General features: G+C 35.4%; 4 protein-coding genes across 6 annotated transcripts; 2 read left to right on the plus strand and 2 right to left on the minus strand.

The window, feature by feature from the left end:
- Window positions 1–615: 615 nt before the first annotated feature.
- LOC103943150 (protein CHROMATIN REMODELING 19) lies at window positions 616–6,394 on the minus strand. Its single transcript, XM_009353364.3, has 12 exons — window positions 5,730–6,394; window positions 5,299–5,416; window positions 3,794–3,834; window positions 3,466–3,716; window positions 3,203–3,383; window positions 2,680–2,865; window positions 2,376–2,549; window positions 2,098–2,256; window positions 1,832–1,909; window positions 1,582–1,718; window positions 1,177–1,395; window positions 616–1,026 (listed from the first exon to the last, which is right to left on the minus strand). Exons 1-12 carry the CDS (start codon window positions 6,267–6,269, stop codon window positions 870–872), a joined length of 2,241 nt encoding a protein of 746 aa, XP_009351639.1. The 5' UTR covers window positions 6,270–6,394; the 3' UTR covers window positions 616–869.
- A 2,474-nt stretch (window positions 6,395–8,868) lies between these two features.
- Window positions 8,869–11,669, minus strand: LOC103943151 (transcription factor bHLH68). Its single transcript, XM_009353366.3, has 7 exons — window positions 11,297–11,669; window positions 10,170–11,010; window positions 9,897–10,025; window positions 9,713–9,784; window positions 9,510–9,578; window positions 9,350–9,388; window positions 8,869–9,207 (listed from the first exon to the last, which is right to left on the minus strand). The coding sequence occupies exons 1-7, from the start codon at window positions 11,614–11,616 to the stop codon at window positions 9,043–9,045; spliced, it is 1,635 nt and encodes a 544-aa protein (XP_009351641.1). The 5' UTR covers window positions 11,617–11,669; the 3' UTR covers window positions 8,869–9,042.
- Window positions 11,670–17,049: 5,380 nt separating this feature from the next.
- LOC125467898 (plant UBX domain-containing protein 7-like) lies at window positions 17,050–21,607 on the plus strand. 3 transcript variants are annotated; one of them, XM_048584688.1, is made up of 11 exons: window positions 17,050–17,198; window positions 17,310–17,415; window positions 17,620–17,744; window positions 17,824–17,946; window positions 18,752–18,941; window positions 19,310–19,387; window positions 19,488–19,556; window positions 20,228–20,371; window positions 20,514–20,610; window positions 21,046–21,326; window positions 21,427–21,607. In XM_048584688.1, exons 2-11 carry the CDS (start codon window positions 17,314–17,316, stop codon window positions 21,589–21,591), a joined length of 1,374 nt encoding a protein of 457 aa, XP_048440645.1. In that variant the 5' UTR covers window positions 17,050–17,198; window positions 17,310–17,313; the 3' UTR covers window positions 21,592–21,607. The 3 variants fall into 3 exon arrangements, with proteins under 3 accessions (XP_048440645.1, XP_048440647.1, XP_048440646.1); XM_048584690.1 differs by having other exon boundaries at window positions 21,061–21,326; XM_048584689.1 differs by having other exon boundaries at window positions 17,051–17,198; window positions 21,055–21,326.
- Window positions 21,608–24,186: 2,579 nt separating this feature from the next.
- On the plus strand, window positions 24,187–24,863 carry LOC103943155 (defensin Ec-AMP-D2). Its single transcript, XM_009353371.3, has 2 exons — window positions 24,187–24,352; window positions 24,442–24,863. Exons 1-2 carry the CDS (start codon window positions 24,289–24,291, stop codon window positions 24,612–24,614), a joined length of 237 nt encoding a protein of 78 aa, XP_009351646.1. The 5' UTR covers window positions 24,187–24,288; the 3' UTR covers window positions 24,615–24,863.
- Window positions 24,864–27,145: the final 2,282 nt, after the last annotated feature.

A 27,145-nucleotide genomic window follows, 5' to 3' on the forward strand; every position in this document is an offset into this window, starting at 1 on the left:
AAAAAATCATCTTCAACCGAGGGGGCCAAAGGGCTATAGAACAAACATAATTTATTATTTTAATTAAATTAATATGGTTAATTAAATTAAACTACCATATTAAAATAAGATTTTCAAACATATTTTGAGTGTCACTTGTCACAAAATGAATAAGCCTCCGGATTTCATATGTTTAGATAATCTCAATAATTTTTCGGATAGGATTTCGAGTGACATATGTCGTTAACGTGAGTAACTCTCCAGATTTCTTATCTTTATGTAATTTCATAATTTTTTAGATATGATTTTCAAGTGACATGTGTTGCTAAAGTGAGTAACTCTTCAGATTTCTTATGACGTTAGCTAGCCGTTGGCATTCAAATGGGTTGAGCTGGAGGGCTGGCAAAATGTCAAGCTTGATATTCTGAAATTGTAAGGCTGGCAAAATGGTAGGCTGGAAATGGCCAACCCGCTAACCTGATTTGGCAGTTTGGGCCCAATGAGGCCCACAAACCTTTTGACCCAACTCTCGGTTGAAAACGGTTTTCTTGTCATTCTTAGCTATTTTCAACCCTATGACCCTTTAACCGGACCGAATGACCAGATTCAATAAACGGATGAGCACACTCAACGAAATTCCAAGTTAAAACTTGGTAACCATCGTCGTTTTATTGACGATAACTTTAACTGCCAGAATAATATTTGAGCCTTACACCCGTATAGCATACCGGCCTACAACTACGTATGGTTTTTCTTCAAATCCCTATCCAATACAACAATGGACCTCTTACAATGTTACAATGTGAATAGAAAAATACAAAAACTAAATTACAAAAGGTTTCTGTTGCAGTTTCTCAATCCGCAGATCGACTGTTAAGTTTTCTAAAATCTTAACCGAGCAAAAGTTTGGATAATATCTCTCCCATGGTGGATGTGTCACCTTCATTATCCATCTCCACGCCAGATTCCAGGACTGCAGCATCTAGCACTAACTTCCTTTTCGCAATCTCGTAGACATTTTCATCAACTGTACCCTTAGTCACAAGCCTGTAAAGGACGTGACAGGTTATAATCCTACAATTTCTTATTCAAGTTTACGACCCATAAACAAATACCGCATTATAAAAGCAGGGAAGGTGCTTCTCTCAGGTTGATAGGTAGAAGCGAGGGAGACATTGGGAAATTGAAGGGGCAAACCTGTATATGGTAACAGGCTTCACTTGGCCAATGCGATGACAACGATCTTCAGCCTGTCGGTCAATTTGCGGGTTGAAATCCATATCATGTATGACTACGGTATCAGCTCCAACTAAGTTCAAGCCCTGGCCTCCAGCTCTTGTGGACAGCAAGCATGCAAATATAGAAGTATCATTATTGAATGTATCAACTATCGTCTGTCTTTCCGTCACCTGAGTGCTGAAATTTGGAGATACAGGTTAACAGACAAAAATACAACGTATAATAGACGAGGTAACAATTCAAATATACCGCAATCAATCAGTGGAACCGAGCAAGCCAAATAATAAAACAGATATACCATATGGCAGAGCACATTTTGTTAAGATAAAAAAAATCTACAAATGTGACAAAGTACACCAGTACCTTCCATCAAGTCGTCTGTATGTAACACCTATCACATCCAAAGTCCACTCCAAAATATCAAGCATTGACGTCCACTGGCTGAAAATCAACACACGATGCCCAGCTTGCTTCAGTGAAGGAAGAAGTTCAGCCAATGCCTAGTATCAACAAGAAAACTCTTCTCAATTTCGAGGAGAGTATTATATAACAACTCTCTCCAAATTTTGATTCTGACCAATTGGTTAGTGAACTTACTAAAGTACCATTATACCTGAGATTTTGCAGAACGCAATGCATATTTGTCCGGAAGCAATCCTTTCTTATCAGTGACACCATAACACAGCAAAAGCTGCAGAGAGAGAGAGAGAGAGAGAGAGAGAGAGTACATAATGTCAACATACAATATGTAATCTGCTACACACGCACAAGGAATGTACAAAACTAGATTATCTAAGTACTCCAAAACATCAATAGTTAGTTTAACGCACAAAATTTAGAAAAAAATACAAAATCATTTTCAAGAAGTTAAGAATATACCCGATGGATAGAGAAGTCACTATAACTCTTAAGTTCCCCAATTACTTTGTCTAAGGTACATTCATAGCCAAATGCACCCATTGGATGTAACTTTCTGGCAAAACGAACCACATCCTCATCACTGTAAATACGCCTTACTAGTAAAGGATGATTTGCAATCTAGAGAATTGAGGAAAGAAAAAAAAAAAAAAAAAAAAAAAAAACCATAAGCACAACATATATGCAATCACAACAAAAGAACTGGGATATCAAAAACATGAAAGTCGAGAAAGATGCACCTTACGAAACTGAACGAAATAGTTAGAGATCTGCCGCCGAGGAAGAACCTTAAGTATACTGTTCGAGTTAACCTCTGTGGTTTTTGCAATACGAGTTCGTGAAGCTACCCGATACTCCTCGATGGCTTCTTTATAGGCGTCATCTTGCTTCTTTTCCATGACAACATACTCAACCTGCACTACATTTCTCAGCTTCTTTCTAAAAAAACAAAAGAAATAACCAAAAGAGAATGAAAACATGACAATATGAAAAATCAAGAACCAAAGCCCCGAAAATGACTAGGCATAAAGTCATAAAACATACCCGCTGTATTTTTGGAACAAGTTGTTGCATAACATCAGATTTTAAGCGTCTCAAAATAAAGGGTCCTAATATGGATTTCATGCGGCCAATCAAATCTCTATCTTCACCACTTAACAGCTTTTTCAAGTCCACATCATCTGTAGTGAAAAGATCTGGCATCATAAACTCCAGCATAGACCAAAGCTCCTGCAACAGAAACCCATAAGTTAATGAGTCATTTAACAACTAAAAAAATCTAAAAATTAAAACAGACGCACAGGTCCCATTGCAAATCAATATTAATTCAAGGAACTTAATCAAGAAACATGAAATTATTAAATGATTTCAATTCTTAATTGTTTCTCTGAGACTCAAAGATAGTACTTTCATGTAACACAGAGTTCCCACAACATCCTCGAACAAAACCCCAAAATTCAGTTCCACACAGTAGATCATGACCATCAAAACCACAGTTACACTTTATCATATTCCAGTCTTCCCTAAGTAATATCCCATAAGATTTCAAGGGGTAAAAAAGTCATACATGTAAATCATTTTGTAGAGGTGTCCCTGTCAGCATTAAACGCTGGTTTGCACTTCGTGCAACAGACATTAGGTTTTTCCACCTGTAGCTATTTTTGTCCTTCAAAGCATGAGCCTCGTCCATAAGCACACAACTCCATTGCCACCGTTTCAGAATTTTACGATCATCTTTCTGCTGTGCACTGGAAGACCAGAAGTTAAGGAATTAAGATAGCATAAAATCATAATCACTATCCATTGTCCATATGCAACACCAAAGCAAACCTGTGTCTTTCAAATAGTGAGTAGCACACGAGAATAACATTAAAAGGAGGTGGTAATCCAGCTTTGGACAAAGAGTTCAACTCTTTTGAATAAGCCGATCTTGCAGCACCATGATACTGGAGAACAGTGAATGACGGGCACCACTTTTTAAGTTCTCTTTCCCAATTTTCCAAAACAGAAGCAGGGCATACAATCAAATGTGGACCCGGGTCATCATTTAAATGTTTCAATAACATCAAGTAAGTTATAGCCTGTTCAACAAGGACAAATATTACAAACCAAAGTTACAAATATTATTGAATAGGCAAAGGGAAGGACACGTAGGTACCTGAATGGTCTTCCCGAGACCCATCTCGTCCGCCAAAATGGCTGCACAAAATATAAAGGATATTAAACTGTAATGATTGAGAATTGATATTAAACCAAGCCACAGATGCATATACGCTTATACACAGCTTCATAACTACAATTGGAAAATTTTGAGCATAATAACGACAACAAAATGCATATCCTTCACTGCTTAAATTTCTTCTCTATTGACATGGCCTTGAAGTCAGTTGTGAAACAAACAAATTTTGTGACCCTATCAAAAACATCTTCTTTTAACTTTCCAGACATTCACACTTGAAATACTAGAAAGTACCGCATTATCATCGCTCCATTGACCAACCAGGCCACTAATAAGATTACATGCCACTGCTCCAAATTTTGACTCTACTGAAGTAATGGCATTAAAAAAATTCCCAAATTCAAGGTCTCTCTGAACAACATCATGCTAAAGTTATCTATACCACATTTTCATCACAAGGACTTTGAAATCATAATGATAGATGCAAACCACCAAATATCAAGAAACCATAAACAAGAAAAATTTCATAACAATGAGTCAAAAGAAACTGAGGATTAATTGTTCACAAGAAGATTGAAACAATTTTCATCTACTTAACCTAAATCACTAAGTGGGATAAAGCTTTGTTGTTGTTGTTACATGAAGCCACTTAAATATAAAACTTCTTATAGAAACTTCAATCTCACAGCCGTTTCCCAGTTACCCTTAATGAACGCCCTATTTCAATTTAAAAACAATTTTTATCTACTTAAACGAAGTCACTTAAATATAAAACTTCTTATAGGAACTTCAATCTCAAAGCCGTTTCCCAGTTACTGAATGCCCTATTTCAATTTACATCAAGTGGGCTTAAGCTTACTATGGTTTAAGTTATTCTCTGCTCTCACAGCGTGAAAATCTTAACCTGAAAGTCAAGTTGTTTTGTACCATTCTAGCATGTATATATTCTTTGAGCATCATACAAGTAGATGAGAATCAGTTCAAAAAGCAATTCTTCTTCTTCATTGCTCTATTATTATCTAAGAATATCAATCTTAACATTTCAGAATCATGCAATTTAGCATACAAGTAGATGAGAATTAATTCAAAAATCGATTCTTCCTCTTCTTCATTGTCATTGTCATCTAAGAGCATTTAATATTGACATTTCAGAATCATACAATGACTAATGAAATTCCATTCGGCAACAAAATATGGGAATTGTTAATGGCACTCCAAAAATCTCATTTGGCACTCCAAACTTTCTATATTTAGAAAGAAAAATACACTTGTGAGGAGTGCCAAATGAGATTTTTGGAGTACTAATATCAATTCCCTAAAATATTAGTCACACATTTTAAGATCTTGTACTAATCAGAATTTAGAGAATCAAAATTCATTACGGTCATACATTTTCACAGAGGGAACCAAATTCATTTATGTACTGTCTAATGTAGAAGTAAAATCAAAATTATGCTGACTGATAACAAAAAAAAAAAAAGTACCTCCGCCAATACCCTTCTGATACAGCAGAAGAAGAAAGTTAACACCAACCAACTGGTATGGCTTGAGAATCGGTTGAAAATTGGAATCCTCAGACCTACATGCCTCAATAATGTCATCCTACAACAATAAATCAGTAACCATCACTTGCCAATCCAATTGAAAGTTGATAACGACACCAGCAACAAGAAGCCAACTTTTTGCTTATGAGGACCTCGCAACACACAACAAAAAACAAAACAAAACCTTCACACAAGAACCAAACTTTTATACAGCCACATTCTATTCACCTGTAAATTTTCCTCATTTTTAAAATAAATTGGAAACAAAGGCATACCAAATTTTTTTAAACCCAATTAAGAACGAGTAAAAGGGCTCTCCAACTCCATGAGATTCATACCACAAGAAGCTCAGTAAAAGTAAGAAAAGGCACCTGATTGACAATCCTCACAGAGGCAGCTTCCACTTCGGCGTACCTATCAGACACCGCCGGAGCCGACGACCCGTGGAGCTCCTTTCTCAAATCCGCCGATATTTTGGCACACTTCTGCAAAGCTTTCCCAACCACGTCGTCGTCCTCCAACTCCTCTACCGCATCCTCCTCTTCCTCACTCGTTGACTCAATATTAGCCCAATCCCCATCGCTATCCTCGTCCTCGACTACGAACCGACGGCCACGATTGACCGTCCTAGCCTCCGGGACCTCGTCGGCGTCGTCGTCCTCCAATTCGTCCTTAATCACGACACAATCGGAATCGTCGTCCTCCGGTTCGGGTTTAATCTCGACGCAATCGGAGTCTTCATCTTCGTCGTAGAGTTGTTGGGGCTTGGGGGATGATCGGAAGGCGAAGGACTCGATTGGGCGCGGCGTCGGGGTGCGAGGCTTCTTGAGGACGCGGGAGGGCTTGAAGGCGGAGGAGTGCTCCTCCCAGTCCTCGTCGGAGATTTCGAAATCGTCGAACCCGCGCTTCATGTAAGCGGTGTAAAAAAAATGACGGAAAGGGGGGCAATGGAAAACCCTAATTGCAAATTAGGAGGGAGTGAGTTGTAGCGTTACTAATTAAGTAGCAGTACAAGAGAAGGTCGGCGGTGAGTCACTGAAGAGGAAAGGAAGGACGATCTTTGGGATTGGGAGCTTCCTCTACTTTGGGAGTGCAAACGGGAAGAAAGGAAGCCAAAGACCGCCACAATTTTCGGGATGCTTGGTTAATTAAGAGTAATTTAATTTAAGGGTTCGTCAAGTGATAAACGAGTTAAAGTTTAGGAACTGGATCGTCTCCGGATCTAATAAACTCAGACGATTCGATAATTAAAATTCGATATAACAGCTACAAATATGATCTTCTAAAATTATAATAATTGTATTTGTTTAATCAAATTTCAACGGTTTGAATCCCCTGCTCAACAGGCACAACATATATGGATCTGGAGGGGATTTGGTTCCAAAGTTTAGGTTTTTAAATGGACTCTGTTTCAGTATAGGTTTGACTGAATTAAGCAAGTGAACAATATAAATTAGGTGATGTGTTGTTATGGGGCTACACATAAAACTAATTTGACTGATTTTTTTAATTAAGCACGTTACTACGAAAAAAGTTAAGATTTTATTATAAAACTAATTAGTAATACGGAAATAGCTCAATATTTTATAAGATTTTTCATTATTTGGCTCTACACTAGTGAGAACCAAACCATATAAGAGTTTATGAAAAGTTAAACTACTTCACAAATTATTAATAGATTTTATGATAAAACTTTAACTTTTTTATAACTAAACATCATCTCATGTTTTAGTTGGAACAAAAAATGATCATGTAGCTCGAGAGTGCTTCGATTGTGTAAAATTCAAATAAGTTATAACAAAGTGTAATTCATTGGGCTAACTTCAAAGCCAGATACTAATTGATGGGCCTACCATAGTTCAGAAATTTGGACATGACTTAGGGCATTCATCTATGAATCAAAGTCAGTTTGGGCTTGTCCTTGAGAAAAAAGAACATTGATCTATAGTGTTTTAAGTATATCATCATGCGGTCAAATTTTACAATAGCGCCTTAGTATAAGTTTTAGTCGCAACATTCTTTTTCCGGAGTACAAATGCTCTTCGGATAAAAAAAATTGAGCTTAAGGATGAAATGATCTAGATCGTTGAAATTTAATTCAACGGTTACAATTATTATAACTTTTAGAACGGTTCTTGTTTATAGCCGTTTGATCAAATTTCAACGGTTTGTATCATTTGATCATTAGCTCAATTTTTTTACATCCGGAAAGGATCTATACTCCTTTTTCTGCGTCCATGATTTAGTTAACTACGAGTTAGTATTACACTCTTTTGATACATGCAGTTTTGGGATGGGAATACAAGCACATGACATGAGAAAGGGAATTTAAGAAAATTACCTCATGTACAACAAACGCTTTTAACTAATTAAACTACATATTCTTCATGATATTACAATCCGTTGAACCTCATCGAAGTATTCCACTTGGGTCTTCAAAAATGACTCGTCAAAGTCGATAATGATTGGAATACTACTAAAAACAGTGTTTTCTGCGATTTTGTTAATAAAGTATGATGAGGTTTTGAGTGGTTTGAGGAGAAACTGGGAAGGAAGCACATCATGCATATTAGTTTCTTTCTTTCTAAAGTAGACCATAAATATAGTCTACCATCGTTTTGATTGAGAGGAGCACCAAAATAGCATGTTTAAGTGCACCACTACCACTACGAGTTCTGCACTGTATGCTCATCTTTCCCTAAACCAATTTTGCTTCGTTGGATTCACTTTTTCCCCTTGTCAACTTTGCTTCTGGAATTAAAATTTGTCGGGATTCAAATTTATGAAATTATGGTTTTGGAAAGCACTATTTACATAGCTTGTACATAATTTCATGAGATGCGCTGAGGACAAAAGCAAAGTGAGCGACCACCTTGCAAGCATTTCAATTTGTAAGTACTAATACTCCTCGAGAAAATTTTCAATATGTCAGGAACACGATATAGTACATCACGTGTAATAAATTTTTTTTTTTTTTTTTTTTTTTTGAGAAGGTAATAAAACAATTTTCAACCAATTGTATTATGACACTTAGTATACTGAGCTACGTTCTCTTTTTCACTCAGTTGATCATTTCAAGAAAAGGAGAATATATAATATAAGGTTTGCTCATGCATCATGAATCTTTATGAATCTCTTCTCCATTAAAACATGCAATATAGAAATGTATTTCACGTACATTCATTCTCCAAAGATAATATATATACACACATAAATAATTAGGTTTAGCCTAATAATGGTGGTGAGGATGAGTAGGATAATGGGTGGGAGTAGAACAACTAGAAACTTGGGATTCGAAACGCTCATTTGTAATGTGTATGTATCAATTACGGTCGACTTAGAGTAACTCAGTGTTGAACAGTTGAAGCAGCTATGGTTATAAACTTTCATTGGTCCTTTTGCATGTGATATTAGAATTTTACAAAAACTGATGATCATGAAGAGAGTGAAAAGAAGAAGAATGTGTGATCGGAAAGAATGAACCGTTGACTTCCAGCAGCTGCATGGCACTTTAATTAGGCCAAAGCCATAATACAAAAGAAATATACATATAATTCCCATTCTTTTTAGAAGATATAAACATGCACTGACCACATTTTTTCTAGATTAAAATTATTACATTGACCATAAGAAAATATGAAACATATATATTTAATTAAAAGTATCATATATGCACTTTGTTAATTATCTATACAAACATCCTCTATATGTTGGTGTCCAATGGTCTGATCCTGTATTTTCACGATAAACTTGAGGGGTACATGAAACAGGCACCAAACATAGGCCTTTGCTCTTGAGATCAACCTTTGTGTCCCCCTTGTAATCTTTTCTATCCATCGTCCATGGATCCTAAATAAAATAGCATTAAATAATTAGCAAAAGAAGGTGTGTGTGTGTGTGTGTGTGTGTGTGTGTGTCTATATATATATATGTGTGTGTGTGTGTGTGTGTGTGTGTGTGTGTGTGTGTGTGTATAAGCATGTGTATATACCTTTGGTGAATTTGTCTTCAAATAAGGGCTATTCAATAGCTGCAAAAAAATTATGGAAATGTAGATTAATTCTATGCTGGTATTATTAACTTCTTATTAGTTAGAAAATAAAATTGTTTATAATGGACAGAGTTAAAAAGAGATATGATAGTATATATACCATGTGCACTTGGTCTTGCATGAACTTAATGTACTGAATCGCTTCATATAGTACTGATGCTGTATCGGTCTGAAATGTAACCAAATTATGATAATTTAAAATATGCCAAATAAGATGATCAGTTAAAGGAATGAAACATCTAAATTAATCCAGTTGAAATGAATTAATTAGCAGGTTTTCTTGTGTGGCTGCTTTCCGCTCACCTTTCCAAACGGAGACACGATTGGTTGAAGGGCCGTGATTCTGTCCGTAAGCTTGACTTTTGGTGCCTGAATCTGCTGATCAGAGACATTAATTAATAATTTCATAAGAAAAGGTTATTTTATCAATTAACGATCAAGCATGATTTCTTGTCTTTTGCCTTTTTTATTTTGTACGTTAGAGTACCTTTGTAGATGATCCTGTAGAAGTTTCTTGCTTAGGCTTTTTCACGACTGTTTCTGATGATGTTTCGTCCGTTCTTTTCTTCTTTCCTTCATTTGCAATTCCCTGTCCTCTTCCACTACTCATTCTTGCCTGCGTGTATTATAAATACACATGTAATTAGAACCTGTCCTCTTTCACTACTCATTCAATTATAAATACATATATAATATACGATGAGCTTCAGTTAAGATATCGCTCAACAAAAAAATTAAATTAGCTAAATATTGAGCTTACCGACGAAGAAGTTTGCAGGGTTTGCTTCTTAGAATGATCAGAAGAGTTGAAAGATTTGAAACAAGACTTAGAAGCATGAAGGTCAATCAAGGGTTTATTTCCTAATTGACTCGTAAAAGATCCAACATCTGCTAAATTTCTGGCAGTAGTAGTACTAGTAGATGAAGAATAATAAGAATCCGACAGTAGTGATCCATTTCCATCGAAGTACTTGCTAGTATGATTATATGCAGCCATTGCGTTGTTGAGGCCAATCTGATGTTCAATGCCATTATGGTGTCCATGATTCTGATCATCTACCTTCATAATTTGACCGCTGTAACACGAAAATAAACTGGATCCGGAGTTTCTATTTGTAATTCCCATCTGAGGATTGCATGACGATGTGGAATCATTAAAAAACGGTTGTGGCTCTAAATGACAGAGATTTGGTTGTGAGTACTGACGATCATGATGAAAGATAGTAGAGCAAAGTTTATTATCTTGATCCATTATTTGATGAGGAGGCATATTGTTGAGTACTAGTTGTGGTTCTGGGGTTGCAATGGACCAGGTGCTGACTTGATTAGACATCTTGATTAACCTTTCTTTCTCAATACTAATATTCATGTTGTTGTCCATGAATCCTCCATTTATTTGCTTTTCAAAATTGTTGAAATTGGAGGCAGCTGAGTTTATGAACTCCCAAGTACTATTGTTGTCCAACTTCTTCAAGTCCTCACAAGCAGGGTCATTGTACATAACATGATGAGTTGACAAGCTCTTGGATGATAGTGCATCTAGGAAGTTCTCTCCAACACCATGATCATCGTCGCTTAAATCATGGTTTGCATTAGCGTTTCTGCATTCATGGTTCATTCAAAACTTAAATTAATTACCATATATATGCCTAAATGTATAAAGATGCACATATATATATAGACACGGCTCAAGTTTTACTGGGATTAGCCCAGTTGTGAGGGTAGGTAAGGTGATAGGGAGGATAGGCTAGGCTCAAGGGTCGAAACCCTGCTATATATGTAAGAAAAAAAAATGGATGGTTCAAGTTTTATCTGAGATTATATAACTCTTCTAATTACTAGCTAATTAGTAATAAAATATGTTAGGGAAAAATTAGAGTTACTTACAATAGAACATGGTTCCAAATATGATTCTCAGAAACCTGTTCGCCTTTAATTAGGTCGTCGTTGGAGGAAGCAGAACGCTGATCAGCAAGCATTATGCGAGAGGAGTCGACGCTGAGGCTTGAGTGGTTGGAGGCATTGGTAAAGGAAGTACTGGAGTTTGAAACATCCTGATCAAGATCATCACAATTATTATTAGAGTTGGAGTACTTCTGGTTTAGCTGCTGCTGCCATGGGTTGGTAGAGCTGACAAGATCCCACCAATTTTGTTGCGTTAGCCGCGCAGAGGAAGAAGAGATTGCAACACTGCATTCTTCGGCCATTTGTTCTTAACTTTGTTCGGTCTCTCTCTCTCTCTCTCTCTCCCCCCCCTCTTTCTCTCTGTAATAGATTGTTGTGGTGGAGGGTTTGGAAGGTATTGGGATATAAATGAATATCCGTTGGGTGGTGATGACGTACGGGGTTTGTAGGTTTTATCGTTCAATAATAGGGGCAGACAATAAAATATGGCCTGAATTTTTCCACTAAAGTTTGTGGGCAATTATTAATTTATATACGGACACATGTAACCTGGCCCAGCCAATACCAAATTACCAAGTGTTTGGTATTTAGGTTTAGGGTTTCCAGATGCCCAAGACCAAGAGTACGGTTTTAGGGTTAGGGTTTCCTAATGCCTCTCGATCGGTTCTTTATTCTTCGCTAAGAAAAACTTCTTTCATGGATAAGCCGGATTGTTTAGCGAATTCTAGTCTTGTTTTTGAGATTTATGCAATTTTTATTTTAATAATCCTCATTCTTGTTTAATGAGTTTTGTTTGTTAAGATCAATTGGGAATGTCCCAATTTAGATTTATAAATGAATAATTTTGTTTCAACTTTTGGCCCCTTCAAACAAAAAAAAAAAAAAAATCTTCTTTCATATGGACAAGGTGCATGACAAGACACTATTGATCCGTAAGCAAAACGGAATACGTTCAATACTTTTCTTTAATACAATTAATCAACTTAATTATACATACATGGTCCCAAATGCAAATTAGTTTACATTAAAAAATAAATAAAAAAATCATAATAGTCACCAACATTTGTTCTACACAAGACATTCCAAACATATTGTACCAGCACAGTAATTGGATTAATCACGTAAGTTCCAAATTTGCGCTATACAATTAAAGGTTAGAACTCAATTTTTAGGTCATTGGAACTTATATATTTTATTTCTCTATATATCACAAGAAGCTATGTGTTTTACTATTAGAGGTCAACACAATGTGTGTGTGAGACGACCATGGTCCACTAAGATTGAATAATGGACCTAATTAGACCTTGATGATAAAATGGTCAGAAATTAAAATTGCTTTTGCTTAATAATTAATTCATATGTGTGGTATCTTTTACTTTATTGTATAATTAACAAATCCATTCCTTTTAACGAAGGGTATAGTTGCTTGGCCTTTGCATATAGGTCAGTGAACATGGTCTAGTTGGTGGTTGTTTTTATTGAGTGGCAATCTGCATCACTCTACATCAAGTTCCACTTTGAGAATTTTTTTTCCCATCCGTATAATTTCGTTCTTCTACCACCATTAAGGGTCATTGGCTGCGGAAGGAGGGAAGCATTTTTTAATTTCTTCATTAGACATTGTCACATGAATTAATACATGGCCATATATTTGATCCGTGTGTATTTACTTTTATAGTATAAATTAAAATGTTCTTATTAGCTAGCTTTAGCTTCAATCTCATCCACCCAATGTATCTTTTATTTCTAATCTCTAGGTTTGGAGTGGAAAGTTTGATTAGGTGGAGACTGAATACATATCATAGGTTAGGCGGCGTTACATTTAAATTATTTAATTTGATTCCTATTTCGACAATAATGGCATTTTGAAAAGTTCATGTTCTTTTATATAATAACTAGTAGTGTCAATTGCTTTCTCATTTATAGGAAAAAGATACATGGATAAATTCTAGCCACCTAAATGAGGATCATAACCATCAACCATGCCAAATTGGCTTTGAATCACCGTCTTTCTGGTAAAAAGATATAGGCCAGTTTACCATGTGTCTGCATTTAACAACTTGTTTATGCCTCTATGACTGTGAGTGTTTTCAACTCCTGGAATGATAGACTATCGTAGCGAAGCCACCAGCTAGCTAGTCTCATTTAAAAAAAAAAAAACAACTTGTTTACGTCCCTAAACATCAATATCACCACCAATGAAACAGGTAGATGACTAAACTGTAGCTGCATTATTTATGTAGAGTGTGACCAGAGTCTTCCTTCTTCAGAATTACAAATAGAGCCAACTACAAATCAATAGCTAGTGGATATTTTTCTTGCACATAGCCATCTCCAACTTTGGCTCCTCTATGTTCTATCTATTTCACACAATCGAAGTGCCATATCAAAGATATCCCTCCATGTCCCTGAACTCTCTCACGATATTTTGTTATTAGTCCTTGAACTTACATGCACCACAAACCATGAGATTAAGTATTGCTAACACAAAAATGTTTACTTCCAATGGATTTTTTTGTGAAACGACACAAACTATGGGAATGATTATCTTTTGCCTCTGAAAATTCTAACACACCGATCGATTCCTTGGAATGTTCATACATGTACTAATTAACACATAAAGGAATAAGGGAAAGAAAAAGAAACACAAATTAATTAAAAGTGAACGTGCATGTGCTACAGTTCCACCATATTCATCGTGAACTTACTCAATCGTTTCATTTGATGTTAATTTAATTGGAACAGATTGACGCCTCTAGTTTCAGGCCAATCATCAAGATTTCATCCACATTTTTTTTCCATGGGTAATCTGCTCGGCATCTCCCCTAAAAAAAAGCTACGTGCACGCAATTAAATATTTGAATTTTGCTTTAGTGGAATACGAAAGTTGGCTAGCTTTTTGTATAGTGAGTAAATAAAGCCTTGGTGGCTTTAGACCAGATGGCAAAACCTCCAAACAAAAATGGCCACTTAATAGGAATGAGGGAAAAAAATAATAAGCTGTCTTACGAGAGCATTCATAAATTTAAGCAGCGTATGCGTAGGACCATACACTGTTGGTGATGGAAATTGAGCTAATAGATTGAACCTTTAAAGATTAGATGAGTGAGTAAAAAGCAACTTTGTTACTTTTTGATCAACAAATTATTAACAACCATTACTAAGTAGAGTCAATTGTATAAATCTTATAGCATCACTGCTCTTGTTTTTAATTGCGTCATATCTTTCGTTAGGTCCAAATACTCCATAAGAAAAACATAAACTTAGGTGAATCATATGACCAAACTGTAAATATATAAAACATAAACTGTGTATAAAACAAGCACTCTAAAGTTAGGTAAGTTCTATGGCCAAAGAGAGTGCCCAAATCCCAAATAATTATAGATAAGAGGTCCATTAAGCACATATATATATATATATATATATATATATATTTATAGTGGCAGCCATTGTCGTTTTTCTAACTTTCTTAAGACATGTTTCAATTACTGTCCTCTGAGAAAGCTCCATCCATGGCAAGGGTTGTTCAACACGCATTCTTGAAGAGCACGAGTCCTACTTTTGAAAAAAAAAAAATAGATCGGACGGGACAAAAACTAAATTCGTTAAATAGCACGCGACCTTTAATAAAATGAAATAAAATGGAGCTAGATTAATTTTTTATATATATAATCTGTGATTAATTAAAGAATTTGCAAAGCAGCAAAAGATTGAATAATGTGTGCTTAAGTATTAATTGTTTGATTTAGTGGTGCTGCTCCTTTTCTTTACTAGATGTAGGTAGCCCTAGCCAGCAAACCTCACATAAGATTAAATAATACATGTTGACCTCTTTAATTAATTTGTTTAGGACTTATCACACACTAAACATAGATTACATTCAAAAGTCATTTTACTTGGTGTATATGATTTCCAAACTTCTTTAACTACCGCCTTTGTTATAAATGTGTACTGGTTGTGGTTGTGTTTGTAGCAACCGCGTAGGAGTTTCTCTAAAATGTTTATTTATAAATTATCTTCATATCAATGTTGGTCGTCTTAAAAAAATGAAACCATATAATAATATCTTTATAACTGTCCTCGATCACCCGATAAAAACTACTAAGCATGCACCTTGAAACATGTGGTTGTAGTTAAAAGCAAAAGGATGAATTAGGCATTGACAAGCACGTAGCACACTAATACAGACACATAAGATTGGGTTGGAGTAAATCTACATACCTACTAGTACTTGACCTCTCTCGAGTACGGAATAAGTAATACTGGCAATATAAAAAATAGAAGGGATGCAGGATATCAAACACCCAATAAGCTCATTCTTTTTCGTTGCTTGCTCCCATACATATAGCCTAAACTTTTTGTTTTGCACTCTAGAACTGATGCATGACATGTAATAGATAAGAGAAGTTGAACTGTTTTTGAAAAAGTGTGATAAAAAAAGTGAATTTATGTGGATAAGCAAATATAAAATTTTATAAACAGCGTCAGGGTATTAAAAAAAAAAAAAGAAGAAGAAAAAAAAAAAAAAAACCTTGATGGGTTGATTGCAGGAATCAAAATATCACCCCTACTTAGTGTCCAGTTTGTCCCAAAATAAGAACTTCGAAGTCATGATATGGTGTGTCATTCTTCTGTTTTCACTCTCATATAACTTTTAAATATTAAAGTAATATGTAATCAAATTACAACACTTCATTTTGACTCTGATTACTAGTAAACATGCATGTTGTATATTCATGTACAATTTAGGTTTAAACTCTTCATTTCCTCTAAATCTAAATTAGTGTAGAATATCTTGTACTAGAGAAAAATTGTAGTTCAAAGAATAATAGTACTGTGCATATGCATATCACCACTTTTTGGTTCTCTAAATAAGGGTAATATGGAATAATGAATTTTCTCTAGGGTGTTGCTTAATAACCAAATGTAACTAAATCATCTTGATTTCTCAGTTTTTTTATTCTTCAATCTTCATTTCTGCAATATCAAGTTTGTAATTCAGCTTTGTTAAGACTCAAGAGTGCTATCCACACACCCCTTTTACCTTCTACACGCATCCTTTTAACTCTTGTACTTTGATCCAACGGTTAGAAATTTAAAGGGATGTGTGAAAGGTAAAAAGCATGTGTGGATAACACCAACCCTTTAATTTCTCAAGTGCACATCAAAATTGCATTTTAGTTACACATCTGAACAAGAGCCGTTAGATCCCATTAAATTAAACGATCTAACGACTTTTATTCAAATGTGTACTTAAATGTGCACTACAAAAGCCACTTAGTACTACGGTCTAATGATATTCCTCTTTACTTGTAAGTGAAAAGTCTTAAGTTCAATTTCGCCAAAGGCGAATGTGAAACACATTATTACTAATCCATTGTGAAGTTAAACCATTCCCCACTCTTTTAGTGTAGATATAGCATTTGTTCAAAAAAAAAAAAAAAACACACACACACACACACGCACAGTGGAAAAAGCCTCTACATAATAAAGTGGGAAGGAAAATCTTAATTTTGGAAATCGGTTTAGGATGGGTATGTGGCCCATCCCTTTTCATATGGGCCCTTTCAGGGTTATTCGTCAATATCCAACTTTTGGGCTCCTCTCAATTGCCACTGACTGGCCTAACCGATAAGCCCACGCTTCTCTGAACTGCTCAAAGAACACCCTTCAAGTTCGCCGATATCTACACAAATACCACCACCAGTCTGCCATCTCTGATCTCTCTCTCGCTCAAACTCGTGATATTTCGTTATTTATAATTATAAAAGGTTAAAATCTTTTTCGAATCATAAAAATAAAAGCTGCCTATTTATGAAAAACTAAAAAAAAATAAAGAAATATAGAAACAAAATCTCAGAAGAACAGAACTCATTGCCAATCGGTACGTTTGGCGTTCCTCGAAAACCCTACAATTTCAGATGAAAATTTAAAATCCAGTAGCTTTCGAAGCAAACAAAGATGGATATTTGAATATCGTTGTTGTTGTTTGTAGAGAGATGGAGGGTGTGATGTCAGCCAATGACCAGCAGACTCTGGTCTCTTCGTTTTTGGAGATCGCCGTCGGCCAGACCGCCGATACGGCGCGGCAGTTTCTGCAGGTAACTCCCAGTCTCTCATTTAGTACCCGAAACGCATCGCATTGATCTCTTTGTGTTTTTGGGGTTTTTGTTTTTGTGGTTTTGCTTTTGGGAGATGGAAAGTGAGTTGGATTAGTAGATTTGGGTGTTCTTTTGATCTAAAGGTGATGAATTTAGACTTTGTAGAATGTGTGGATGTTGAAAACTTCAATTTTATATAATCAGGCCACTGGGTGGAAGCTTGAGGAAGCAATTCAGCTCTTTTATGTGGGTAATGAAGCTGGGATAATGACCGAGGCGGCGCCGTTACCGACTGAAAATATTGATCAGTTGGCCGAACAAGCTTCTGGGTATTTCATATTCTTTACTTGTTTATGTTTTATTGGTGTGTGTTTTTGTTTTTCTTGTTTGACATTGGGTTTGTGACAGCGTAAATGAAAATGTGGCACTTCCTGGTGTGAATGAGAATGTGGAACAATTCGCTGATGATGAGGTGCGCGCTCCTATGCCTGTTATAAGGGACGTTCTTTATGACGATATGTCGCTCTATGGGTATGTTTTATCACTCCATTTCTCGCTTTGTCTTGTGAACTATCAAGCTTTTCACTTAATTGTGGTTGGTTGTAGTTGCATTTTTATTCTTTTGTTGCACTACTTCTAAAGTAGGTGATATAATTGATTTTATTGTGGAAGAGCTCTTTCTTCAGTAAAGTCAAGATTTTTGAACTGGGTTTTGCATCAACTCAACACTGTATTAATGTATTATGGTTCTACTTGATGCATTGCATTATGATTTATGGGAAGTTACATGGTATTTCATTGTTCTTCCTTCATTCTTTCCTTTAGCGACTGCCATGCCATGTTCGAAAATGGAGATTGGGAGATGAAATGTGGCCAGCAATGTTACTAATTATTCACTTCATTTTAATTGAAGAGCTTTGTTTACCATGGTTCTGATATTTTCAGAACTTTACTATTACTTTTGGAAATAGTCTCTCCTTTGTATTTTCTTGATAACCTATAAGGTACTGTAGATGGTGGAATATATTTTAGTTTCTTTATCATTTCTTGATTCATTTTTCATCTGTGTACTCAAGTCAGATGGTAGGTGCTTGCCGCAGAGAAGAGCATCTGGTGTTATTTTTGTTAGTTAATAGTTTTAGCATAGCAGATGTGCATAATATTTACTTTGTTCTGGTGCATCTTTGGCAATTAAGCCACCCTATCAAGTAGTTGCGAGCCATTATGAATTGTTATGTGACTTATGTCTATCTATTCATTATTACTGTGTACTTGGCCTCTAATTGTAATTTTTCTATTACATGGTGACGTCTAACTTTTTGTCATTCTCATATAGAGCACCAAGGGCTAGATTTTCACAACATGGTTCTGTAATTGCCTTCCGTAACTTTGAGGAGGAAATGAAGCATCCTGGGGTATGGGAATCGGACCAAGGTGCTACATCCTCAGCAAATGCTGTTCAAGATAATCTTGCATCCTTATATCGTCCTCCCTTTAAGCTACTGTTCCAGGGCTCCTTTGAAAAGGTATGGTCTTCTGATGTTAATTTCATTTCTTCGTAGTGTATTTATTTTAGAAGTTGAACTTGAATGGGATATTCAGTATTAATGGTGTTGCAGGTAGCTGGGAAGGGCTTTGCTGGAGTATTCCTTACTTTTTTAGGCTCTTCCTTTGGTCATAGTTGAATAAATACATGTATCAGATATGAGCATAACCTTACAGCTGTAACTATCAACTGAAAACCTTTCTGGTTTGTTCTACCAAATTATAAGCATACCAAGAATCCTAGTTCATACAGGGACATGTTGAGTGAATTATTATCATTTAGCATTTCATACTTGTTGAGGGAACATGTTTTCATGTAATTTTTTTTTTTTTTTTTATATGTAATCAGGCAAAAAGTGCTGCTTCTGTCCAGGACAAATGGCTACTGGTGAACTTGCAATCCACTAAAGAGTTCAGCTCGCATATGGTACTGTTTGCTCTCTGGTTTATTTTATTTTGGTTTGTTGGTTTCGTTGTTCTCGGTGTGTGGGTTCACTTTTGGTGTGCATATATGTTTCTTTGTGAAGCTTAATCGAGACACCTGGGCCAACGAAGCTGTCTCTCAAACCATTATTACTAATTTTATCTTCTGGCAGGTCAGTACCATGCTTTTTTGTATTAAAATTAAATAAATATTTTTTTCAGGCTGTACTATGTATGATATTTACATTAGCGAGTGCACGACTGATGGTTTTTATTTTTAAGAAATTCTTTGTACTTAATTTTTTTTTACATACTTTATTATTTGGTCATAATGGGAGGCTGTTGATATACATATGCACATTCACTCATTAAGATATAATGATATACATTAGTGTGATTTTGCTTATACAAGAAAAAAATTCAACATGTATGTGACTGGATGATATTACATATATATTACCATGCTCCCTTGGTGGTAACAGTAAGTTTTGCCCAAGGCAGCCATGATGGTTTCATTTTTTGTTAGGATTATATTATGTTGTTGTCTATGAACCAAAAGTTTGACAAAGGTTGACCTTTAAAACAATAGTCTTAGGATCTCTTATTGGAACTTAGAATTACGGAGATTGTATAAATTTGTTTGTGTTTGTTTGTGTCTTTTCTTGCCATGCATTTGAGAGACTGTTAATTGTGTCAGAAGTTTTATTAATTGTCTTGTGAGTGTTTTGCCTCCTAATTGTATAACAGATATGGACACGAACTTTTGCATCATCTTTATGATTCTGACAAAAGTAATTGTTTAATTTTTGTGCTTCACGCGTGTGATATTGGTTCAACAATATAGACATATGATGATACAACTGAAGGCAAGAAGGTTTGCACATACTACAAGTTGGAATCTATGCCTGTAGTGCTCCTTATTGACCCTATTACTGGACAAAAAATGCGTTCATGGAATGGAATGGTTCACCCGGATCGTTTGCTAGAGGTATAGTCATGGTGTACACTGTATTTTCACAGTTGAGCATTAAGTTTTCTCTTGTTAGAGTGCCTAAGAGAGCGTTTCATACTGTGATTACACTTTTGCTTTGAAGTTAAATTTTGGTATGAAATCATCCTTGCCACTGTAGGATCTACTACTCTTCTTGGATAGTGGCCCCAGGGATCATCATGTAACTTTGTCCAATAAACGCCCGAGAGAAACTGCTCAGCCACAAAAAACTAAAGGTATGTTCGGGAATCTTAATAACTTCTGCTCTATTACATTGCAGTGAACCTTTTTACTCCTTGAGTCTGTTGCATTTCATTTTGCAAATTATTGTTCATGTATTCTCAGTTGGTTGAACCTTTTGAGTTGATCAATTTCCTTGTTCCAACTTAACAAAGTGGGTGTGGGTATGTGGGAGACGAAAGGGAAAAAAATCCTCATGTGAAGTGTGATACGAACTCAAAATGGAAATACATACAGAAGAAACCAAGATCCGTATGTTTAATGTGCTTTTAATCCTGTAATGGAAGTGAGTTCGGTAATTGCTGGCCATACCATATTGGCTTTGGTAGCAGCAGAGTGATTTGTTCTGGATCTGTTCTTACAAGTTGTGTTTTGGATATGTTTTCCTTTCCCCTTTTCTTTTCTTAAACGAACTGCGTGTATGACTATAGATGCTTCAGTTGCAGACGGAACTAATGAAGAAGATGAGGAAGTGCAGCGCGCATTGGCAGCTTCCATGGAAGGCATGAAGGAGACAAGCAGAACAACATCCAAAGACAAAGATGAAAGCATCACCGAGAAGGAGGAAGAAACTAGCTCAATCAAGATGCCTACATACCCTCCTTTGCCCGAAGAACCCAAGGGTGACAGGAGCCTCCTTTGCAGAGTTGGAGTCCGTCTTCCAGACGGTCGCAGGGTCCAGCGGAACTTCCTCCGCGTTGATCCAATTCAGGTAAAGAGGGAAGTTTTATATTTGTATGCAGAAAGTTCATGCTTATGCTTGAGCTCCCCTTCCTATGGTTGTCGGTAATTTTGAACTGTTTGTTTTGCAGCTGTTGTGGTCGTTCTGCTATTCCCAACTAAAGGAAGCTGAGGCAAGGCCATTTCACTTGACGCAGGCAATCCCAGGAGCTTCAAAGAATCTGGATTATGATTGTCAATCTACTTTTGAAGAATCGGGTCTGGCCAACTCTATGGTCTCGGTTACTTGGGAATGAATGGACGAATTCATGCTCGGTAGACTGCTTTACGCGTCCCCAACTATTACGATGTGCCTGATGGAGAATTTTAGGGTTGTCATTTTGTTTATACTTTTGTTTTCAGGACTTACTGGGTAGGTCTTGTTTCGTGGATGGGGGAGTTAGGGATACAGATTTCTTTGTGTACGATTTGTTATGTATATACTCATGCAAGAGCATGCTATCTATCTACATTCCACACTTGTTTGTGCTTAGCGCTTCTCTACAAAACACTTGTGCTCGTAAGCGCATTTATGAGAATCACTTTTTATTACTAGTTGAAGTGCTACCCAAAGAACCCAGATCCTTGTAATCTGAGCCTAGGGATCCAACGATTCAGACCGTTGAAATTTGATCTAACAGTTACAAACATGTAACTCCTCTTAAAGTTATAATAATTGTAGTCATTAGATTAAATTTCAACGGTCCGAATTGTTGATTCTTGGGCTCATATTATTAGGATCCGGAGAAGATCCGGATTCCTACCCAAAAGCACTGGTAACTTTAACCAAACGCTATAAACTCTTTTCTCACGGAATGGACCGTGGACTGCGATCAATTCCCCATACATTCCTTTGATTTTAATGCAAACCCAAAATAAGATCCCAGCCCCATCCGACCCAACGGTCCAAACCGCATATAGGCTCGGTCGTGATGGAATCAGATTCAGATGAAACACTTGATGGAATTTTTTTTATAAGAAATGAAACTGAACTGTGGAGACCTTTTAACTTTTTAAAATGATTAAAAGTGTCTTAAAGAAAAATATTTTTAAATTTTAAAAGCATTTAAAGTGTTTATTGTAAAAAGTACCAGCTATCTGCTTCTTACATAAAGTATTAAAATGTTTTTGTTTTTTTAGGAATGACCTACATTTTCATTATAAATTAATTTCAAAAGCGTTTTTATTTTAAAAGTATTTTGAAACTAGCCCTTAATCAGGACCACAACCATTATAGTACTTACATGTGAGAATGCTCACACTATTCTCATACAATGGGCATGTTTAATAGTTAATTACGACGAATTCATTAATTTTGTGGTTTAAAAACACAAAGGAAACAAATTCAGATAAAAAGGAAAAAGGGTCTATTTCAACGGTAACTGATGCGAGTAATTCTAACAGTTTGAGAGGTCGGTACCGACACTTGCAAAACATTTTTCGTGTAATAAGGGTAGAGGGTTCCATCACATCAACGAGAAAAAACAAAAGCTCCGATATTTTTTTTTCTTGTATCCTGGGAGTGACCCAGTGAGACAGACAGATATATATATATATATATATATATGTATTTCCTTTTGGGTTACTTTATCTTATATGCATGCTACGATATCTTTTCTTTTCAAAAGCTAGATTCGGTGTTGCTTGTCGAAAGTCCCCTTCACATTACTTTTGTATTCTCCAACTTTAATATCAAATTTATGAACTAGAATGAAACATTATTTCTAAAGTATGTTGAAGAAAAAAAATGAAAAAATTCATAATTGAGATGAATGAAACGCTATCTTCAAAATATGTTGAAAGAAGAAATGAATAAAAAAATCATAAATTAAAATGACTGAAACACTTAAAATAAGTTAAAAGAAAAAATGGAAAAAAATTTAATCGACTTTGAGATAAAAGATAGATTACTTAGAAAACCTCATGTATTCCAATTCTTCTTAAAATAAAAAGATTAGAAGAGAGAGTTTCAGTTGTGTCAAATCTCCTCTCAAAAGAAAGGTTATTCTCTTCTAATTTCAATGCTCATGGAAGTTAGTCCTAATTTGGTACTAAGATGATTTAAAAAAAAATGGCTATAAAAAAAAAAAGTTGAGAGTTTTTTTTATGTTTGATAAACATCCAGCTTTAACCTTTTTTTCACAGTTTTGGATGAAAAAAAAAAGACAAAAACATAAAGCTGCAAAACCTAACTTTGAGAACCAGTTTTTTTCACATCTGTTTTACATAAAAGTTTATCAAACACTATAATACTGTTTTTTTTTTTTTCAAAAACACTTTTACAAAAAAGTTTAACAAATAATTTACTGCTTTATTTCATAATTGCTTATTTTTACATTGCAATAAAAATAATTTTTTTCTAAAATACAGTAATACCAAACCAGTTTTGGACGGTTGTCTATTTTGTTCAAATCATCGAGACCGAACGAGGCGACATAAACGTGGCGCAGGATATACACGAGTGAAGTAAAGTGATCACTGCCACTGGAATGACGTAAAAAAGAAGACGTTTGACAGCAATGGAGCATGGATTGCCGACATATTATGTGGACAGAGAGCAGAAACGACTCATGAGGTATGGTAAGGGTACTTTTATAGATATTTTTACATTTCAAAATTTATTGTTAATTACTGTATCAAGATATTGTATAAAATCATAAGATAAGAGATAATGTTTTCTCATATGATATCACTGTTTCAACCCTAGTGCGTCCTGACTGGGAATGACTTGGATATAGTCAAATAATCTTGATTATCTTTTTTAGATTTTTTAATTAGTAACTTTTAATTTTCTCGATAATTCTGAATGGCACAGCACCGATCTGGTAGCTCCACAACACCTCTATATAACAGGCCTTGCAAGGTTACTAATCTTCACATCGATTTAACTGCAGGTCTCTCTCTCTCTGTCTCTCTTCCCTCTCGCATACAAGCATATATTCATATGTAAAAAGATGGAGCGTTCCATGCGTTTGTTTTCGACTGCCTTCGTCTTTGTTCTTCTTTTGGTGGCTACAGGTAACCTAAATATATGCGTATTCTTCTCCAGCTGAATTGCCTCTTGTTAACATATTAATTTCGGACTGTTTAATAACCATAATTGGCAGGGATGATGGGACCAATGCTTGCGGAGGGTAGGACCTGTGAGTCTCAGAGCCGCAAGTTCAAGGGAGCCTGCCTGAGTAGAAGCAACTGTGCATCTGTTTGCCAGACTGAGGGCTTTCCTGGAGGCCATTGTCGTGGCTTTCGCCGCAGATGCTTCTGCACTAAACATTGTTAATTAGCTATTAATTAATGACGAGATGATCATCATTAATCATACATGTGTGATGTATATGTGTGACATGTGGGGGTATTAAGATTAAATAATCGCTTAATTATCATTCCGTGCATGGATACCTACGTATGTGCATGCTTGTGTGCTACTAGAATAAATTAATAACCCAATCTTTCACAGTTGGGTTATCATTAATTGTTCTTTTGTTCTTGTTTATTAAGTAAAACTATCTCCGCGTGAGTTACTTTGTAATCTCTTATGGATATGTTCATTTTATGTAACTTCCATATTTCAGAACAACGTCTTCGTAATACCCTACCGTTTGCAATGCAATAAATGATGAGTTTCTCGGTCTTTCTAACTGAGATATGGTGCTGTATCTAGAGAAAGCTTTCTGTGCCACGATCACGGTTTATTATACTAAATGAAATAATACAACTGGTTAGATATCTCAAAAAAAAAAAAAAAAAAAAAAATGAAATAAGTCAATTGTATTAAGAAATTTAGTAAACTGAATCTTGTTCTTGACACACTGAAATTTTTTTCCAACGTAGAAATGAGGACATTAGTTTGACCTTATTATATAAGAATGAGGCAAAGGTCACTGCCCTGCCACGTCTCTAAGAGATGAGGTTAGATTTGAACAAAAAAATAAAAAAACAGAGATGAGGTTGGAAAAGAGTTCAGTTTTTGTTAAAAATAAATAGTACTAGAAATATTTAATTAAGATTCTCTTGAAATAATTTAGGATTTGCATAATTTTATGACAATGGTTGCTAGTTTGACTCATTTTTTTTAATTTTGCACACCTATTTTAAGTATGGCTTTTGGTCAGAAAATACTTTCGAGATAATTTTTTGTAATGACCTAGCCAACCTTAATAAGAGTGTTAACATCAAGATTGGTGTGACGTTAGCAGTCTGTAACAAGAAGATTGGCGGATCTAAACTTCGGGCACTTGTGCTAGTACCGGTAGTGTTTTTGTGGTAATCAATTTTGAGATTACTATTAATTGATTCTTGTAAAAAGAAAAGGAAAAAAAAAAGGCTTCAATTCTATTTATTGGAATACTTTTAGACTTATCTCCATCTCTCCCGTACTAAATAATGAATTAAATTCAAGCTTTTCGATTCTCCAACAACCTTACTGGTTATGATTTTGGAGATGGCTAAACCCTAAACTATGAAGCCTAACTAGCTATAAGTTTATAACATGTTCATGATCAAGTTAAGTGAAGAGTCTGAAGACTAACATTGGAGCAGCGAAGAAAAGAAGCATTTTTCACAGTACTGTAAAACTTGGATTAATTGTCGTCACGCAGGGAAAAAGGGAAAGAGGTTCCTCCTGATCTCTTTTATCAAAAACCACACAATTAATTAAGCTGAATTCTTGAATTTTGATTCAACGATTATAAACAGAATATCCTCTTAAAAGTTATAATAATTTTATTCATTACATCAAATTTTAAAGATCCAGATTAATTAATTATGTGATTTTGATGAGAGAGGTACGGAGAAGTCTCTTTATGCATTTAATTATCAAAGAAATGAAAAAAAAAATCATAAATTGGAATGAGTGAATCACTTTAAAATATGTTGAAAAAAAAATGAAAAAATTGTAATCAACTTTAAAATAGAAGATAGATTGAAAAAAAAAAAAAAAAAACCCTCATGTATTCCAATTCTTCTTAAAATAATCGGAATCTAGAAGAAAGAGTTTCAGTTCTGTCAAAACTCCTCTCAAAAGAAAAGTTATTCTCTTCTAACTTCAATATTCATGGAACTTAGAAGGTTGTCTATTTTGTTCAAATCATCGAGACCGAACGAGGCGACATACAACGTGGCGCAGGATATTCATGAATGAAGTAAAGTGATCACTGCCACTGGAGTGGCGAAGAAAAGAAGACGCTTGACAGCTCAATGGAGCAGGGATTGCTGACATGATACGTGGACAGAGAGCAGAAAAGAACAAGTTAAGGGATTCTCTAAAAGTGAAACCTTTTTGAGATATTTTGACACCTTAATATTTAACCTCAACTATCGTACCAACACATAAAATAGAGTAAATTACCCGACTTAAATTTGAAAATTATTATAATCTTATACAAGATTTTTTTAAAATTTCACTTTTATATATCATGTACTATTTTATTTTTAATATAATACATTCGTTATATTTTTTATCCATTAATCTGTTAAGAACTAACATAACTGACACATTAATATCCTGTGGGGCCAAATTTGTGCTACGTAACAAACAAAATAATTTTTTATACATTAAAAATATTATAATATTGACCCTAAAAAAAAAAAAAAAAAAAAAAAAAAAAAACCAACCAGGAAACCCATTCCCCCCCCGGGGACCCTCGTTCGTCGTCTGTTCCCTTTTTCTCCTCCGTTTGTTCCCCTCCCTTCCCAACCAAAACCACAACCCACTCCCCCACCGCCACCCCGATCCGACCCATTTCAACTCATCCCTCACCTCTCCACCTTCACCTCTCTGGTCCTATTCGACCCGCTCACAACGAGGATAAT

Source organism: the organism of the source record quoted next, unplaced genomic scaffold, assembly GCF_019419815.1.
Source record: "Pyrus x bretschneideri cultivar Hongxiangsu unplaced genomic scaffold, Pyrus_bretschneideri_v1 Contig22, whole genome shotgun sequence".
Taxonomy (NCBI): Eukaryota; Viridiplantae; Streptophyta; class Magnoliopsida; order Rosales; family Rosaceae; genus Pyrus; species Pyrus x bretschneideri.

Bases quoted from the DNA above. Each gene is read 5' to 3' on its own strand.
- LOC103943150 (XM_009353364.3), bottom strand. From the start codon at position 6,269: ATGAAGCGCGGGTTCGACGATTTCGAAATCTCCGACGAGGACTGGGAG. The intron at 5,417-5,729 runs GTGCCTTTTCTT...TTATTGTTGTAG, and splicing joins CTGTGAGGATTGTCAATCAG to GATGACATTATTGAGGCATG. The intron at 2,550-2,679 runs GTATGTTTTATG...AATGTAGTGCAG, and splicing joins TTGTTCCAAAAATACAGCGG to GTTGAGTATGTTGTCATGGA.
- LOC103943151 (XM_009353366.3), bottom strand. From the start codon at position 11,616: ATGGCCGAAGAATGCAGTGTTGCAATCTCTTCTTCCTCTGCGCGGCTA. The intron at 10,026-10,169 runs GTAAGCTCAATA...TAATACACGCAG, and splicing joins CCCTGCAAACTTCTTCGTCG to GCAAGAATGAGTAGTGGAAG. The intron at 9,579-9,712 runs GTGAGCGGAAAG...GTTACATTTCAG, and splicing joins TCGTGTCTCCGTTTGGAAAG to ACCGATACAGCATCAGTACT.
- LOC125467898 (XM_048584688.1), top strand. From the start codon at position 17,314: ATGGAGGGTGTGATGTCAGCCAATGACCAGCAGACTCTGGTCTCTTCG. The intron at 19,388-19,487 runs GTACTGTTTGCT...TTCTTTGTGAAG, and splicing joins AAGAGTTCAGCTCGCATATG to CTTAATCGAGACACCTGGGC. The intron at 21,327-21,426 runs GTAAAGAGGGAA...TTTGTTTTGCAG, and splicing joins TCCGCGTTGATCCAATTCAG to CTGTTGTGGTCGTTCTGCTA.
- LOC103943155 (XM_009353371.3), top strand. From the start codon at position 24,289: ATGGAGCGTTCCATGCGTTTGTTTTCGACTGCCTTCGTCTTTGTTCTT. The intron at 24,353-24,441 runs GTAACCTAAATA...CATAATTGGCAG, and splicing joins TCTTCTTTTGGTGGCTACAG to GGATGATGGGACCAATGCTT.